The 18,524-nt window shown below is 42.5% G+C and overlaps 1 protein-coding gene across 1 annotated transcript; it reads right to left on the bottom strand.

Moving 5' to 3' along the window:
• Window positions 1-15,721: 15,721 nt before the first annotated feature.
• Window positions 15,722-17,584, bottom strand: ADRA2C (adrenoceptor alpha 2C). Its single transcript, XM_044280156.1, has one exon. The coding sequence runs from the start codon at window positions 17,422-17,424 to the stop codon at window positions 16,036-16,038; it is 1,389 nt and encodes a 462-aa protein (XP_044136091.1). The 5' UTR covers window positions 17,425-17,584; the 3' UTR covers window positions 15,722-16,035.
• Between the last annotated feature and the right edge of the window lie 940 nt (window positions 17,585-18,524).

The following is an 18,524-nucleotide window of genomic DNA, read 5'->3' as shown; positions in this document are numbered from 1 at the left end:
CTTTTTCCCATTTCCTTTCACTTTCTCTGTTCACCCCAATTCTTCTGGTGTCCCCCAACACTGCTATGCTAATCTCCAGTGGGGCGTAATGCCCCGTTGCTCTACTAAGGTCCTGGAATACTTGCGCCCAGTAGCCCTGCGCAATGGGGCAATACCAAATCAGATGATCAAAATCGGCCCCCTCCTTACTGCACTTCCAACACTTTGCCTCCCCTGTTTTGTACATCTTGCTCAATGCCCTGGAGTCGAACTAAGGGTTTGAGAGCGGATGCGGTGCTGCTTCCCCCTCCCCCCCCCCCTTCAGAGGTTGGAGGCTGTAGACCGGAGTGAGCGGACGGCGGAGGATGTGAAGAGGAGAATCCACAGGTACCCTCTTGTCTTCTGGTGGCCTCTGAGCGCATGTATGATCCAGTCCCCCTGGCGCAGAGTGTGTTGATAAACCAAAGTAATGGCTTTTTGGAAGACGCAGCCGTAGTGGGAAAGCGCCCCAGCAGCAAACTTCATCACAGGAGGAGACTGTGGAATGGTGAGGGCAGCCGGTGGCAAGAGGAGGAGGGGGATAAAAGATAAGTGGCACCGCTGGAATACCTGGGATCCATACTGCTGATTCTAGTGTCTGGTGTAAAAATCCCTAAGCATCAGTAAACACCTGAAAACAGAGCTTAAATTGGGGGGGTAGAGGGTGCCAATATCTGCGGGCCCCCCTGCTGAAATAGCCTATAAGATGAAATATATGAAATAAATATATGAAAATATATGAAATAAAACAAACAAATAAGTAAAAATAGGGGTACCTTTCAGCATTCATTTGTAAGGCCCCTTGGACTTATGCACACGAGCAATATAATTTACTCTCATGTAATGGGACTACTTTACCCTCACTTCAGGAGTGCAAGCGCATTTATTTTTTACTGGTATGTGGACTGGAAAAGACCGGCCGGAGCAAATATCCATTCTATCCATACTTTTTTTTATGTCTTCTTCTGGTGTTGCTGTTTTCCATTCATTGAAATGCACGTATAGTTTTGAGGATATTTTGAATGTAATATATCGTGTGTACTCTGTTGTTACCCTATTACTTTTCTTGTAAAGTGCCACTGTTGTTTATCTTGGGATTGTGCAAGCGCATCCGCCTTTTACTGGTTTTGGGATTTGGTAAAGACCGATATATGTTGTACTTTTTTGCCATCCGACTAACCCTCATTTAAGTGTCACTTTTTTTTTTTTTTTTTTTTGTTTGCTTGCCCCTTCCCCTTTCCCTGGTGAGATTGTAGTTATGCCTCCAAAGAGCGTAAACAGAAAATCTGTGGGTGCTTCCTCGCCGGGTGTAGGAAAGGGCAATAGCACTACAACTAGCCTGGAGAAATATCTTAGATCGCCTTCAAAAATGAAGAGCTCACTACGGGGTAATAAGGAAAATCAGAAGGAAATTTGTGAAGTGTTGGTTCCTGAGGAACGTGGTGGAGTGGAAAGGAGGGTGGGTAGTGGGGAGGGGATGGAGGAAAGAATTAATTCTGTAGATATGAGGCTTCTGGAAATCCTGGGCGCAGTACAAAAAACTAATCATAGTTTGGAGGAGCTGTCTTTGAAGATTGCTTCGGTACAGGTTGACCTCTCCTTTATAAAGGAGGATATGAATAAAGTTAGGGAAAAGGTGAAAGAGTTGCAGATTTCCTCTGGAAGTATGAAAAAGGACCTAGAAGGAGTAAAGAAAAGAGTGGAAGGGATAGATGGTGAGAAAAAAATCCTTCTAGAGAGAATTACTATATTGGAAGATATGTCCAGGAGATCAAATATTAGAATAGTCGGATTCCCCGAGGGAGTGAAAGGAGAGGATACAACTGGGTTTATTCAACAGTGGCTACAGGATAGTTTTAAAGAGTGTGCTTTATCTCAAGGGTTCGCAGTGGAAAGAGCCCATAGAATACCAGGGAGACCCCCCCAAAAGGGGCCCCCCTAGGGCAATTTTAGTTAAAATACAAAGCTCCAGGGACAGAGATGTAATAATGCGATCTAAAAGGAACCTGCAGACAACTGAGTTTAATGGAAATAATATAGAGATATATCCAGATTACTCTAGAGCAACACAGATAAAAAGGCGCGAGTTTAAAGAAGTTAAGAAGAGACTAGCGGATGCTCAGATACAATATGCCCTGTTATATCAAACTAAGCTTCGCATTATATATCGTGATCAGGTTAGCTTTTTTGGTTCTCCAGCGGAGGTAGTGGACTGGCTGGATGCTAAAGGAATTGGAACATGAAAGGCATTAGATTGGCTCACAGGGGTAGGGGGTGGGGGTTGGAAAGGGCCGAGTGTAAGAGGTGGGGGAAATGCTTATTTCCACCGACCAGATAGAGGGAGGGGGGGGATGGGAAAAGGGGGAGGGGGGAGCGGGCTGGGGTTTGAGGTGGGAACGGTTGTCTTGGGAGGCTCTGCAGGGACGGGGGAGAAAAGGGAGAAGGAGAAGGACAGATCCAAATGAGTAGAATAATGACATGGAATGTACGAGGCCTTGGAGATAGGGTCAAGAGGGTTGCGGTCTTTGATAATGTCATCAGACATCTCCCGGCTATAGTAGGGTTAATGGAGACACATAGTACAAAAGATAAGATGTATTTATTAATGAAGAAGTGGGCTCGGTATCAATATCATTCGTGTTTCTCTACCTACTCATGTGGAGTTAGTGTATATATCCATGATAAGGTAGATTATCTCCCAATTGACCAGGCAATAGACGAGAGGGGTAGATACGTATTCCTCCATTGTCAGTGGAACGGTATAGTATGTATCCTTGCCTTTGTGTATATACCTCCCCCTTTCTCTTTAATGGTTATTCATAGATTAATGGAGTATGTAGATTCAAGGGGCAAATGCCCCATAGTAATAATGGGGGATCTCAATAACGTTATGAATAGTGAGTTGGATAGATACTCAGTGACCCCAAAGAATAAACAGGAGCCTGTTCAACAAACATTGTTATGGAAAATATCGCAGGAACTTTCCCTAATAGATGTATGGAGGTACCTTTATGAAGATAAGCGAGCGTTCTCCTGTTTTAGTCGGGGAAATAAAATAATGTCCAGAATAGACTTGGCCTTGATCAGCTCAGAATTGATAGATCAGATCTCAAGTATGAGGTATGAAGCAAATAGCATTTCAGACCACTCTCCTGTTTGCTTGCTGTTTAAAACAAACTCGAGACGAATTAGTCGAGAGTTCCGCCTGAATCCACATTGGTTGAATTTAATCAAGGAAGAACAGGGAATCAGGGCGGATATAGAGGAGTTTTGGAAGTATAACTTGGGCTCTGCAGGTCTAGGGTATGTTTGGGATGCTTTTAAAGCATTTTTGCGCGGTATATTGGTAAGTAAAATTAAGGGATTAAAAAACGGATTTGCTAAGCAGGAGAGAGAGCTGGTAGATAGGATTAAAAAAATAGAAGCAGAATATATGAATAAGAAACTCCCAGAGTTGACGGAACAGCTGGATGAGGCGAAAAGTGCACTGAAAAATTATTTGATGGACAAGGCACAACATAAAGTGTTTTTTGAGGGGGAACGGTATTTTAGGGAATCTGGAAAGTCTGGGAGATTACTGTCCACTCTTGTACAGAATCAAAGGGGGGGTAACAGGATTGGTGGTGTTGAGAGGAGAGATGGGGGGATGGCATCCAGCCAGGGAGAGATAGAACAGGAATTTATTAAATATTATGGGGACCTCTACTCCTCCGAGGGAGTGGGGGGGATTGATGAGGTTGGACTCTTCTTGGAGGGAGTGCCGATCCCCAGACTCTCGGAGGAGGAGAGGGACTTACTGAATGGTCCTATTGAAGTGGAGGAACTACGGGAGACACTGAAAACCATTCAGGGTAACTCGAGCCCCGGGCTGGATGGCCTGCCCTTTGAGATATATAGAAGATATGGAGATGTTATTCTCCCAGTTTTTGTGCAGGTCTTAAACGATTCAATGGACAGGGGGGAACTTCCGGCCTCCCTTACGGAGGCTGTAATAAGTCTGATAGGAAAAGAGGGGAAGGATGAGAAAAAGGTGGATTCGTATCGCCCCATCTCTCTTCTCAACACAGATTTTAAATTATGTGCCAAGTTACTTGCAAATCGCCTAAAAAGAGTTATTGAGAAGTTAATACATCCGGATCAATCAGGGTTCGTACCTAGACGCCAGGCCCAGACGAATATCCGACGGACGTTTCTGAATCTACAGATGGGTGGGGAGGGTGCCCACTCCATCCTGTCATTGGACGCTGAGAAAGCGTTCGACAGGGTGGAGTGGGCATACCTCTGGAGGATTATGCACGAGTTTAATTTGGGTGAAAAATTCATTGGATGGGTGCAAACGCTATAAAAGAAGTCGAAAGCTAGGGTAAAAATAAATGGAGTAATATCAGAGCCCATACCCCTGCAGAGAGGAACCCGTCAGGGGTGTCCACTCTCCCCATTATTGTTCGCCATATTTGTTGAGCCGCTGGCCTGCAAGGTTCGAGCGGACAACAAAATTAGGGGGTTTGGGGGAAGAAGTGTATTATGCCGACAATATTTTGTTTTTCTTGGAGGGGGGAATACCAATGGTATCATACCTCATAGGAATAGTAAATCAGTTTGGTTCAATTTCAGGTTTTAGGGTGAACTGGACAAAATCGGTGTTGCTCCCAATTGGTTATGAAATAGGGCAGGAGGAAATTAACGTCAAAGTTTTGAAATCCACTGAGTCGTTTGATTATCTGGGTATCAAGGTTAGTTCGAGGATACAGGAGTATCTAGAACTAAATATTGATCCTCTTTTAAAAAGGATTAGGGAAAAAATATGTACCTGGCAAAAACTGTTAATCCGACAGGCGGATCGAATTGCGATAATAAAGATGATCCTTCTGCCGCAGATTTTGTATGTTATCTCCTCCTGCCCTGTATGGATAGGGGATCACTTTTTTAATGCATTAGAAGGACTGATAAATGATCTTATCTGGGGGAGAAAGAGGGTCAGGCTGAAACAAAAATATTTATGGTTAGATGAGGAAGATGGTGGCCTGTCTGTTCCATGCTTTCGGGGTTATTATTATGCATCCCAGCTTCAGTGGTTAATGATGGAGGATGACGGATTGCGTCGTTTTTTGGAGGGGGAAACCGGAGGTCTCCAATATAATATAGTCAGCTTCTTAGAAACTGGTGCTTTAAAAATTAAGGGCAGGAAGTGCCCAATTAGTAAGATGATACATTTAGTCTGGGTTAAGGTAAAAAAATTATTGGGTATAAATTATTCATTAAGGTTCACTCCTATTTGGGGAAATCTTAATTTAAGAGAGTTCTGGAAGTTGGAAGATTATGTATTTTGGGATAGAAAGGGTATTAGGTTTGTGGCTCAGATGGTGGTGGAAGGACAGGTGAAGACTCTAGAGGAAATGGGGGTCAACACAGATATAGATGGTCTCACATGGTTTAGATATGTTAGATTAAAACACGCCTTTGATTTAACAGAGAATAGAGAATATTTTAACACTAAACACTCTGAATTTGCTGAATTTTGTTATCAGGGAGTTGGGAGTAAAGTATCAATTTCACAGATTTATAAAAAAAATAAAGAAGGGGTTAGGAGGGGTGATCAGATTTAATAGTGAAAATAAATGGGCACAAGAGGTGGCACCGTCTATTCTGGACTGGAGAAGTATTTATAAAAATATAAAAAGGAGTACCATTTCTAGTAATTTTCGACTGACGCAGTTTTTTATCCTCCACTGGACCTATATTACTCCCTGGGCATTGATTGTTGAATATTCTAATAGCGAATTTATCGCGAATATATTACATTGCCGATTTTCGCAATCGAGTAAACTATGACTGGAGATCACGAATTCTCGAATTTGTGAATTTATGGCGAATAGTTGGTCAAAAAATTTGCTAAATATCGCAAATTCGAATATTGCCTCATCACTACTGTTAACCCCTTCAGCCCAGGGCAATTATTATTTTTTTGTTGTTTTTCACTCTCTGCCTTCCCAGAGCCATAATTTTTTAATTTTTCCATTCACAGAGACGTCTGAGGGCTTGTTTTTTGTGGGACAAGTTGTACTTTTTAATGGCACCATGTAGTGGGAAGCTGGAAAAAAATTCCAAATGGGGTGGAATTGAAAAAAAAAATATATATATTTTTTATAATTGTGGGTTTTGTTTTAACGTTGTTTCCTATGTGGTAAAACTAACATGTCAGCTTCATTCTCTGGGCCAGTATGATTACAGTGATGCCACATTTCTGGTATTTTAATACTAAAAAAAGAAAAGATAAAAACTTTGGAAAAAAAATATTTTTTCTTTGTATCACCATATTCTGACCCTTATAACTTTATTGTTACATTTATGGAGCTTTGTTAAGACTAATTATTTGTAAGGTGATCTGTACTTTACAGCATTCACCGTACTGGATGAATACATTTACTGTATATTTCAATAGTATGGGTTTTGGGACACAGTGCTGCCAATCATAATTTTTTGTTTATTTATGTTTAATATGGGGAAAGGGGGGTGATTTGAATTTTTATAAAAAAAACATTTTTAAATAGTATTTTAAAAAAGTGCCCCTAGAGGACATCAACATATGATCATTAGATCGCTTCCCCCATAGACTGCATTTATTTAAGGGGAACCTGTCACCATGAAAATGGAGGTGCTGAGCAGATTGATATATAGTTTTGTGGGAAAAGATTTTGTATAATTTACGTTTCATTTATTTATATTCCTGCTCATTCTAGGCTTTGAAGTTCAGGAGGCGGTCCTATCAGTGATTGACAGCGATATCTGCATACACAGTCATAGAGGAAAGGCTGTCAATCACTGATAGGACCGCCTCCTGGACTTCAAGGTCCAGAAGGAGCAGAAATTTAATGAAATACAAGTTTTCCTGAATATTTTCCCCATAAAACTATCTATGAATCTGCTCAGCTTCTCCTGCTCTATAACATGATTTCTGAAGCTCAGACACCATGTTCAATGTGACAGGCTCCCTAAGAATGCAGTCTGTGGGAGATTCAACGCATTCCTATGGAACACTGTCACCTGCAAACCTCCATAAGAACTTACCTGGGGTAGGCCTGATAGGCTTAGCCTTCAGCAGAGTACAAGCCATTACCACCAAAAAGTGGCTTCCCCGATCTCAGTGCGGGGAAACCGTTCAGGCCCCTGTAGTGCAGCGCTTTCTGGGAAAAATGCCTAGGCTGCCATGGTCACAAATAACAATGGCATCTGAGGGGCTAAATGTCTACAATTGTCTTTATCGCCAATCACAGACATTAGCCCTGGCTATGGTGCCAGAGGCTATGGTGCCTGATGTTCTCATGAACAGGCGCCATCTTTAAAGACCGACCAGCGCTGTACATGTACAGTGATGGTCATGAAAGGGGTTAAATTAAATTTTTAAAGGAGACATACTACAGGATAGGTCATCAATATCAGATTGGTGGGGGTCTAACACGCCGCATCACGTCTGGTCAGCTTTTTGCTTCTGTCACCTGCAGCAGAAATTATACAGCAGAAGTAAAGCTCTGTCCACTGTGCAGTTTCTGGTGTCAGAGTACTGGAACTCAGCTCACTTAAATAAGAGGTGAGCCTCAGTACTCCAACATGGCCACTACAGAGTGGACATAGTCTTCTTCTTCTCATCCGTCCACTGTATAGTTTTTGGTGCCAGTGGCTGCCCAAACCAGCTGATTTATTGGGGGTGCTAGGTGTGGGACCCCCACCAATATAATATTGAAGACCTATGTTGAGAATAAATCATCAATATCTAGGTCCTGGAAATCCCTTGTAAATAGGAAATATAATTGCCCATCTAATCATCTCTTCTAGCTAGTGAAAGGAAGACGTTTTTAGTATTACAGAACATCTTCAATCAAACTCGTCAAAATTAAAATGAATTTGGCCTCAATTTCCCACAAACATGATACTAAGGAAACTAGGGTTATTTGTAAGTTCAAGAAAATGAATATATAATGATACAGAAAAAATAATAACGTGGTGTCCCAATATGAATATAAATCACATACTAAAGAAATGAGGACCCTTAAAACACAATACTTTATTTCTATTTGGCTAAAAGAGTATCCCAAACCTAAATTTTAGGCTTGGGCTCTTTCACACTTGCGTTCTTTTCTTCCGGCATAGAGTTCCGTCGTCGGGGCTCTATGCCGGAAGAATCCTGATCAGTTTTATCCTAATGCATTCTGAATGGAGTGAAATCCGTTCAGGATGCATCAGGATGTCTTAAGTTCCGGAACTGAACGTTTTTTGGCCGGAGAAAATACCGCAGCATGCTGCGCTTTTTGCTCCGGCCAAAAATCCTGAACACTTGCCGCAAGGCCGGATCCGGAATGAATGCCCATTGAAAGGCATTGATCCGGATCCGGCCTTAAGCTAAACGTCGTTTCGGCGCATTGCCGGATGCGACGTTTAGCTTTTTCTCAATGGTTACCATGGCTGCCGGGACGCTAAAGTCCTGGCAGCCATGGTAAAGTGTAGCGGGGAGCGGGGGAGCAGCATACTTACCGTCCGTGCGGCTCCCGGGGCGCTCCAGAGTGACATCAGGGCGCCCCAAGCGCATGGATCACGTGATCGCATGGCACGTCATCCATGCGCATGGGGCGCTCTGACGTCACTCTGGAGCGCGCCGGGAGCCGCGCGGACTGTAAATATACCGCTCCCCTGCTCCCCGCTCCTACTATGGCAACCAGGACTTTAATAGCGTCCTGGGTGCCATAGTAACACTGAAAGCATTTTGAAGACGGATCCGTCTTCAAATGCTTTCAGTACACTTGTGTTTTTCCGGATCCGGTGTGTAATTCCGGCAAGTGGAGTACACGCCGGATCCGGACAACGCAAGTGTGAAAGAGGCCTTAACTCCAGTAAACACAAGATACAGATAGATAAAGATAAAATAATCAAAAACAAACAAAACCACTATCGCAGGGAACAATAGGTGAATGTGGACAGTGACCAAAATAGGTGTAGTAACGGGTAAACCATGGAGGGGGAAACTGTCCCTAAAGAAAACCCTGGTTTACCCTCAGCCCGGGGACAACTCCTGATGGTGCGGTTTCCCCGTCCTCTTACCTGTTCTGATGTTCCCCTAGAAACCCTGCATGGTGGAATCTATTACTGGTTCACCCCAACGCGTTTCCCCCGAGATGGGTTCATCAGGGGATATGTAAGGGTAAAAAACGGTCCAAAAGCAACAGATGCCAAGAGATATACAAAGATACTAAAAATTCCATTAGGCATAGCAAAACAAGGGAGCAAGACATCCTACCATATGTAGTTCACCATAATCAACAGGCAGAGGATACTACATGGAGGGTTCCCTTGTTAGTCCTGATGCCCAGGGAGTGCAAATGATGCAGCAACGATTGGTAAGTTCCTCAGTAATGTAGACCTTCAACCTGAAGAAGTAAAAAGGAAATAACAAGACAGTAACCAAAGAAGTGTAGCACACAGTGTCGGACTTAAGTCCCTAGGGCCCACCAGTAAAATTTATTTTGGGGGCCCACCGTACGGATACATTCAAATATTACCTGCTCACACAGCAGCAAGTGGCTACCTGATCATTGAATATGGGGGTCCCTGCAGCAACTTTGAGAAGGTAGGTCCTGGGGAGAAGAGGACACTGGTAGCTTTCCTCTATAGCTAGAAGTCATCTCAGCTCTAGATCATGTCTATAATAATAAACTGGGGAGTTTTTTAACAATCTATTAAGTTTTTTATATGAACACAGGCTGGTTGAGGTGCTGTACATTGATTATATGTATGTAGTGCAGTACGTCTACTGTTATGTGCCACTTGTGCAGGGGGTGGGAGACTAGGGGCCCACCTTGCTCAGGAGCCCCTGTACCCCTGTGGGCCAGTCCGAGCCTGGTAGCACAGATGTTTTAGATCAGGATCTCCAAAAATTCTTTAGTATGGGATCTACATTTTGTAAAGACTATTTGGTATTCTACTGGGAGACCGGGAACAAGGACGGTCGGCACAAAGTATGCAGATGGCACATAGAGCATGCCCAATTACCTCCATACTAAAAATAGTGTTATGTATTACACCTGCACCACAACTCTAGCTTCTACCTGCTGCTGTACAAGCAAGAAGAGAACAACAACATGATGGCATAAAATCAAGATCAACTTGTGAACTCTGCAGGTTGATTGCAATCTTGCATTTGGCCTCCGATGATTTAGCTAATGCAATTATATAGCGGATATGGAAATCTTCTAAGACTGTATAACTTTAAGTGAATGACCAGACATCTCCATGTAATCTACACGTGTATATGTGCGTCAAATCCACATGCATGTATAAATGTAGCATTAGCTAGGTTATTAGTATGAAGTGTTATTCATACTTGATGGTCTAACATCATCTCTTTTATAACCAGATCCCAAATGTAGCACAATGGCGTAAAACAGTAATAGGAGTTGTGTGAATGTACACTTAGATGTCTGCGCTGCATGACGTCTGAGACTTCTTACTGTTCATGTTTGTGTGTGTTAAAATAGAAATAAAAATAAAAAACCTCTCTCTAGGTTCTACAGTTATGGGAAACCTCCTCTATTTATTGATTACAAATACCATATATTCCCAAAAAGAAAAATAATGAGATAAAAGTTAAATATATACACAAATCATACAAGTAATAAAACAATAAAATGAAATCAATTTTATAAAATGTATGCCATTATAAATGAAATGCCAGGAATGTTTATACAAGAGAAATGCTGGGCCCTACCGAGTTTGCTTTAAAAATTACATTCCACCATAAACCAATCTCCTTATCTCCAACCACTTGAATGCTGTTTATGTACAATAATATAATATTTTATATATATATATATATATATATATATATATATATATATATATATATAATGAAATCAATAAATAACTTGTGTCCAATTGATAATTGGCGGTTGTATAAAATGAATCACATCTAGCCTCTTGATAACATCCCAAACACTCTCAATTCTCAAGTTCAATTCTTAAAGGGGTTGTCATGGTTCAGAGCTGAACCCAGACATACCCTTATTTTCACCCAGGCAGCCCCCCTGAGGCTAGCATCGGAGCATCTCATGCTCCGATGCGCTCCCTTGCCCTGAGCTAGATCATGCGCTCTTATGTTTTCAATAACACACTGCGAGGCGGAAACGTCCGCCCGGCAGTGTGTTCGGTGAAGTCACCGGCTCTGATGGGCGGGCTTTAGCTCTGCCCTAGCCGTTTTACTGGCTAGGGCAGAGCTAAATCCTGCCCATCAGTGCCGGTGACATCACAGAGGTTCCTGGCAGCCCCATGGAGAGCCCCGATCTCCAAAAATGCCTTTGCCCTGCGCGACTTAGCGCAGGGCAAAGGAGAACATAGGAGCATGAACTGCTCCGATGCTCCTATCAGGGGGGCTGCCGGGGTGAAGATGGAGGAATGTCCGGGTTCAGCTCTGAACCCGGACAACCCCTTTAAGGTAAACTTAAAATTATACTGTGGTTCCAGTTGCAGACATTAAATAATAGCATTATAGGTCATATAAATATACAGTGATACAGTATTCAAGTGGTTGGAGAGAAGGAGATTGGTTTATGGTAGAACACCATTTTCCAGAGGAAAACCGCAAGGGTGCAGTGGTTATTTCTTGTATACATATTCGTGGCATTTCATTTATAAAGGCATACATTTTATAAAATGTATTATAGTTTATTGTATGTAGAGATGAGTTTCACAAAAAATTTGCATCTGAGTGTAAAATTAACAATAAAAAAAATATGTAATCAAACTTACCGCCTCCATTTGCTCGCGACAGGCCGGCCACCGCCATCTTGCTTGAAGTTCTCGGCCGAAATCTTGTGCGGCGCGAGATTATGTCATCAAGCCGGCCGACGTGAAGATGCAATCTCGCGCTGCACGGGATTTTTTGGGTTTTTATGCAATTTAAGGTTAATTGATTTGCTGACACGAAGCATGAGGAAATACGGCTTCTAGGCGAATCAAATTTATCCTGAAATTTGGATCAAATTCCACTTCGTGGGATTCGATTCGCTCATCTCTAATTGCATGTATGATTTTTGTATATTTTTAGCTTTTAACGTTGGGATTATATTTGTTGTCAATAAAAAGAGGAAGTTTCCCAAAACTGTTGAACCTAGCGTGTGGATTAGTGGCACAAGTGAGCTAACTTTTTTAGCCAATTTTGAATATATTTTGTTATAAAATATACTACGATATATATATATATATATATATATAGCAACTCGAAAAATTCTAAAAAGTGATACAAAGGCAAAGTGTAGAAGTTACCTATTCCTTTTAGTCTGGCGTTGGCAATTAGCCCTTTCCATTGTATCTGCATTTTCTGAACACTCTCATAGCAAACTATGACATTTGCTCCAAGGTGCCCCTGTTTGCTGCAATGTATCCAGGGAAAATTAGCCTTTAAGGACATATTCTTGAACAAACATTAAGAAGGAGAACTGGAAGGTATCTCTACTAATTATTTGTGGTATGTCATCATGAATGTATTTTTTTTCCCTATCTGTATTATAAAAATCAATGTCTGTCTGTCCTGTATAGGCATCCTGATGCCTGAACCATTGGGCACCAAATTTGGCACATACTGTAAGTATATTGAGTGTCTGGGAAGGTTTTCGTAAAGCTCTGAGTTCTGTAGTACGCACCGTTCATGAAGTATTCCCAAAAAATGTATTAGCCAATAGGAGCTCGCAGGCCCTCTGCTCATATCGTAACTGCCTTACACATGGTCACATGACCCTTATTAGCCAATAGAACTAGGGAAAGAAGCACCAGAAACAAGACACAGATGTCATTTGATCCAAACGTAAAACATGTCAGATCAAACCTCGTGTTGCCAGTCTCACGATCTCCTGCCACCTATTGCGGGAATGTCCGTGACAGTTGGGTACTGTGGAAGTCACTGTTAAGGGGCAGGGCACTGTGGAGGTCACTGTTAACGGGGTAAGGTGCTGTGGAAGGCACTTTTGAGGGGGCAGGGCACTGTGGAGGTCACTGTTAAGGGGGCAGGGCACTGTGGAGGTCACTGTTAACGGGGTAAGGTGCTGTGGAAGGCACTTTTGAGGGGGCAGGGCACTGTGGAGGTCACTGTTAAGGGGGCAGGGCACTGTGGAGGTCACTGTTAAAGGGGGCAGGGCACTGTGGAGGTCACTGTTAAAGGGGGCAGGGCACTGTGGAGGTCACTGTTAAGGGGGCGGAGTACTGTGAAGGAAAGTCTCAAAATATGTATTAAGCCGTGTTCACATCACTGCTTTGTGTTCCGTCAGATTATTATTATTTTTTTATTGATCGTTTTGCGCATACGTTGTGCTCATTTTGCATCCTTTTGCATCTGTTTTTGTCAGTTCAGTCAGAGATCATGCAGGACATTTTCTCATGTCTAAAATAACGGATCTCTGATGGAACTGAGAAAAACAGATGCAAAATTAGCACACTGAATGTTCAAAATAAAGGATCATTTTAAAAAAAACGGTTTTTCTGATGGATCAGAAGAACGGAAAACAAATCGGTGATGTGAACTGGGCCTCATCCCATTAAGTTACCTATATGTAAAGCATCATGGACCTTCCACCTTACAGCCTTCTCCTCTACTTCAAAATCTCTAAAATTGTCTAAAATGATAACAGCTGCATCAGAATGAAGAATAAAGTGCTGTACAAACAACACAATTGATATTTGACCCCGGCAGCATGTCACTCCAATGGAAAACACATGAAGCAATTATTGGTAAAGCTGGATAATACTCACCAGTTGTTCTTTAATAGAACCCAATAATCCCTGAATAAAACCATATTTCTGGATTTACAGCTCAAAATAAGCACATTGCACGTCATTGTCACAACGTAAGACACAAAAATCTGTACATACTTTAAATACCAGCTAGGGTCAAGCATATCAACCCCTCATAACTTACAAGGACTTTTATGTTTAATCTGCCGGTATATCAGTATATCTCTCTGTCTACACTGACTCCTATTCAATGCCCTTAGGGACTATACTGCTACTTGACCATAACACAGATACAGCAGAGCTGATGATAACTTACCGATTTAAAAGTTTTTTCACAGCTTTTACCTAGAATATGCCATGACTTGTGATGTCCGACTACTGGGAGCCCCACCAATCCTCACAATGGAAGGGTTGGTTATGATTTTGCCTGAACAGCAGGTTCCCACCTGCCCCTGCAGAAGTGAACTGCACAGCAGATGGACAGGAACACCATCTTGCAGGGGTAAATCAGGCAGAACTGCCTGTGTGGCTTCTAAGTCTTCATTTGCAGGATCAACAAGGCTGCCAGAGACCAGATCCCCACCCTCCATAAAGGGGTGGTATATTCTAGTAATCACTTTTCACGATGAACATACCACTTTAAGATTTTTTTCTCTACTAAATAAACTCAGCCCTGCTACATTTGAGTAGAGAAAACGACTGGACTTGAATGTGATATTGCCTCTGGTGCAGTGATGGCTAACCTCCGGCACTCCAGCTGTGGTGAAACTACAACTCCCAGCATGCCTCATTCATTTCTATGGAGTCCTGAGAACAGCCAAGCAAGTGTACATCTTGGGAGTTGCAGTTTTACCACAGCTGGAGTGCCGGATGTTAGCCATCATAGATATAGGTGAACCAAAAAGGCTTAGCATATGTGCCCACTTTGATGTTGAGCCCCTCTACAACTCCCTCCCTACACACATCTATAAATGAATGAGGAAAGTGCTCAAGTAGTTTGCAATATCAAGGAGTACAAGAATAAACTAAAATAAGTACATTAGAGCATCGTCAGATATTCCTATATAGGGGGGGACTAGCGGTGGATTTGGAATTAACCCTTTGTGATAACTACAAACCCTGCAATTAATGATCATGTTCCCTTTCTGGGCTGCATCAGGGGTGCACCATCTGAAACTTTAGGAACCACCCTTACTCTAATTGCTAAAGGTACAACATCATGGCAGCTATATAACCCATCTGTGAACCTTCCCTATATTAGATTTGAGGAGGGAGCCCAAAGCAAGAAAAAAGCTAGTAGCGTTCCTGTCTGCGCCCCACACTGCAATGCCCTTAGCATGTGCTTCTTTGGATATATAAGGTAATTACAGCCTTATGAGCCAAGGGGTGCACCTAGCCTTTCTGCTGTCTGAGGCGAATACTTAAACTGCGCCCCCCCTCCCCCCCACCACCCCATGCAAATTTCTGCCCCTCTCTTGCCCCTACCTGGTGCTGCCTGAGGCGATCGCTTCACTTGGTCTCATTGGTGGTGCACCCCTGCATGAGCCAGTGGTAAACAGCCCATCCCTTATAGCATTAGTATAATGCAGCTGCCTCAATAGTCAATAACAATCTAACAGTAATGAAGACTACCCTATAGACCTGTCTGTCCTCATTTATATACACAACCATCATTTAAAGGATAAAGTGTTATTCTTTTGGGCGATATAAGCTTGTTAAGTTTTGAATTACCAAAGAGGAAGCCAACAGGTATGCAAAATAAAGTTTTACTAGAAGTCCAGCAGCAAGACATGGTTAAATCAATCACACACAACCAATATACTGTACATTGTATTTCCTGAGCACTTATCTCCTATACTGGCTGATAAAATCAGAACATAGCTTTTCTTAAGAACCATATTTGTGTTTGCTTCCGAACCAATGTAAAATAGACTGTAGCATATAAGGTGTCTTTAAAAAAAAAAGAGGGACAATGGTGGAAAGCCTATGATACAGAAGAGTCTGCGTGTCTGCCCTTGTTTGTAAGGTAGAAAATATATTCAGGTTGGAGTATGAGACATACATATATATTTATCATCATCAGTGGCAGCATGGTGTCACAAGACCATGACATCCTCCTGCCTGTACATTCACATTGTCACATCACTGTGGTCCTTGATAATCAGAAGTGTCTACTCCAATGGCTCCTTCCCTATGGTGTGCTCTTAGCACCCTAAGGCAATTTGCAATGTCAGTGCTGCTCCCATCTCAGTGATTGAATTTCTTCCTCTTGCTCAGACAGATAATTTTCTTAAAGGAACGTCTGAAATCCTGGTTGAATATGGTGTAGATGACAGGATTCAGTGAACTGTTACAGTAACCTATCCAAAAGAAAAACTTAAATAAAGTTTCTGGAATGGCACAGGCTTCCCTGCAGATGCCATAGAGGCTATAGCTGAAGAAGAAAGGGAACCAGCATACAACAAAGACCCCCATGACCACAGCTAAGACAAAGGTGAACCTTTTCTCTCTGGCTTGGGTGAGTTTTCTCCTGGAGATGCTGCTTCTCTTTTTTTTCCTTGAGGAGAACATGTCCATAGATTTGTTGCTGGACCTAGACAGGTGGCTGGACTGCTTGGAGAAGCTTCTCTTGTCCTTGCCAGAGTCAGTGTTGTCCTCTCTACTGCTGCTCTTTCTCCTCTTGCTCTCAGACAGGCTGCTCTCCTCAACATCCAGCTCATCTATATCTGTAGGTCTTGGTGGCATGGGTCTAGAAGGGTAATGTCCATTTTCCTTTTCTATAGGAAATTTCACAGATGTTCCCTTGCTAAAGCCATTCTCTGTGTGAGAGGAGCAGTCGGTGTTTGTCTTCTTTTCTGACAAAGTCCTGGTCCTCAGCTTGGCCACCTGATAGATGCGAATGTAAACTAAGATCATTATCACACAGGGGGCAAAGAAAGATCCTATAGACGAAGAGAGAATGTACCAAGTCTCATCATTCAGTTCACACTTCACAGCCCTATCTGTGGAATTGAAATTTCTCATAGCTTCCCCTCCAACTCTATCCATTGAAATCAAAGGTGGAAATGAGATGACAGCAGATATCAACCAGACAGTAACGATGATACCTTTAATCCTCCTGGGGGTTCTTTTTAGGTTGTATTCAACAGCCTGGGTGACAGACCAGTACCTGTCCAGGCTTATAGCACATAGGTGAACTATAGAGGAGGTACAGAAGAGCACATCTAAAGCTAGGTAGATATCACACCATACATTTCCAAAGTACCAGTATCCCATCAGTTCATTAGCCAAAGAGAATGGCATTACCAGGGCAGCCACCAGGATGTCAGCCACAGCTAAGGACACCAAGAAGAGATTTTGGGGAGCTTTAAGAGCCCTGCTAGTCAACACAGCAATGACCACAAAGACATTCCCAACAATGGTAAAGATAATGAGGAACCCGACAATTCCTACCAAGCTCCAGATAGCAGTCATAGAATACTGCCCCTCACTGTGAGGTCCAGTGGATGGCATGAAAGTACTGTTAATGCCCTCAGTGGTGTTGTCAGTAGTATCCATACTGGTGTTCAGATGGCATTCACATATCTCCTCACCGTTGTTGGCCCCTTGCCAAGTTAATATCTCCTTAACCCTCATCTCTGATCATTGTCCCAGGTTTCTTTGTTCCAAGGGGCTCCAATTCATCTGGTAGAGCAGTTGTCCTCTCCTCCAGGTGACCAGCATCCTGCTATTGTAAGTGATGCCATGTTGCACAAATCATAGGCATGAAGCTGGCAGAGTTCATGTTCTCATTCTGGTCGTCTGTCTTATGTTGGACACAGTGATCCTGCAGGGGCAGTGTTCATAGTCCTCTATAAGGAGGTGGAACTGGTAGCAAGCAGCAGCTCAGTGAAATATTTATAATGCATCCCAAGCATCTGCTCCCTTATATCAAGCTTGACTCCAGATCAGCAGCAATGAGCTGTTTGTTCTCTCAGCATTTCTGCCAAAGGCAAAATCCTGTGATCTCCTACTATACTGTATCCTCTTGTGTTTTTTTTTTTTTTTTTGCTTGGATTTGGAAGGTTTTAAAAGCTCTTAATGCAAGGTACTTAGCTGCTGCTAAATGCACTGGGACCATTGACTCAATTCCTGGTAAGTCTGTTTCTTTCCTCCACATGACATGTCACCGTTCAAATGCAAAGTGACAAGAAGGAGTTGGTGTTTTGTCATGCTGTGCCCCTTACAAGCACTGCTATTGTATCATGAAGGTGACTATGATTCTCAGCATCCTACAAGGAGTAATACCCTTCCATTTCCAAGCCCATATCAGCTACCAGGGGGTTATCTTCTTCTATTTCAAGTAGAAACTGTTCTGTCTATATATTAATTGCAAGCAGGGGGTTATCATAATATTAGCATGCGCACAGCTATATGGTAAACCAGCCTTTAGCAGGGGGTTAACATGAGATCAGCAAGCACACAGCTATGGTTAACAGAAAACAAGCATGCACACAGTTAACAGTATATGGTAACCAAACCTTAGCTAGGGTTAACATAAAATCAATGCATGTTGTTCAACACCCAGCAAGGGTTAACTCAAAATCTGTATGCACATGGCTGTGTGTTAGGGTTAACATAATTTCATCATGTTTACAGCAACATGTTAACTCAACCCTTAAGATCAGCATGCACACAGCTATATGGTAGCCAACCTTTAGCAGGGGTTAACATATAATCAGGATGCACACAGCTAT

Source organism: Bufo gargarizans, chromosome 1, assembly GCF_014858855.1.
Source record: "Bufo gargarizans isolate SCDJY-AF-19 chromosome 1, ASM1485885v1, whole genome shotgun sequence".
Classification (NCBI taxonomy): domain Eukaryota; kingdom Metazoa; phylum Chordata; class Amphibia; order Anura; family Bufonidae; genus Bufo; species Bufo gargarizans.
This window is presented reverse-complemented; position numbering and strand designations above follow the sequence as displayed.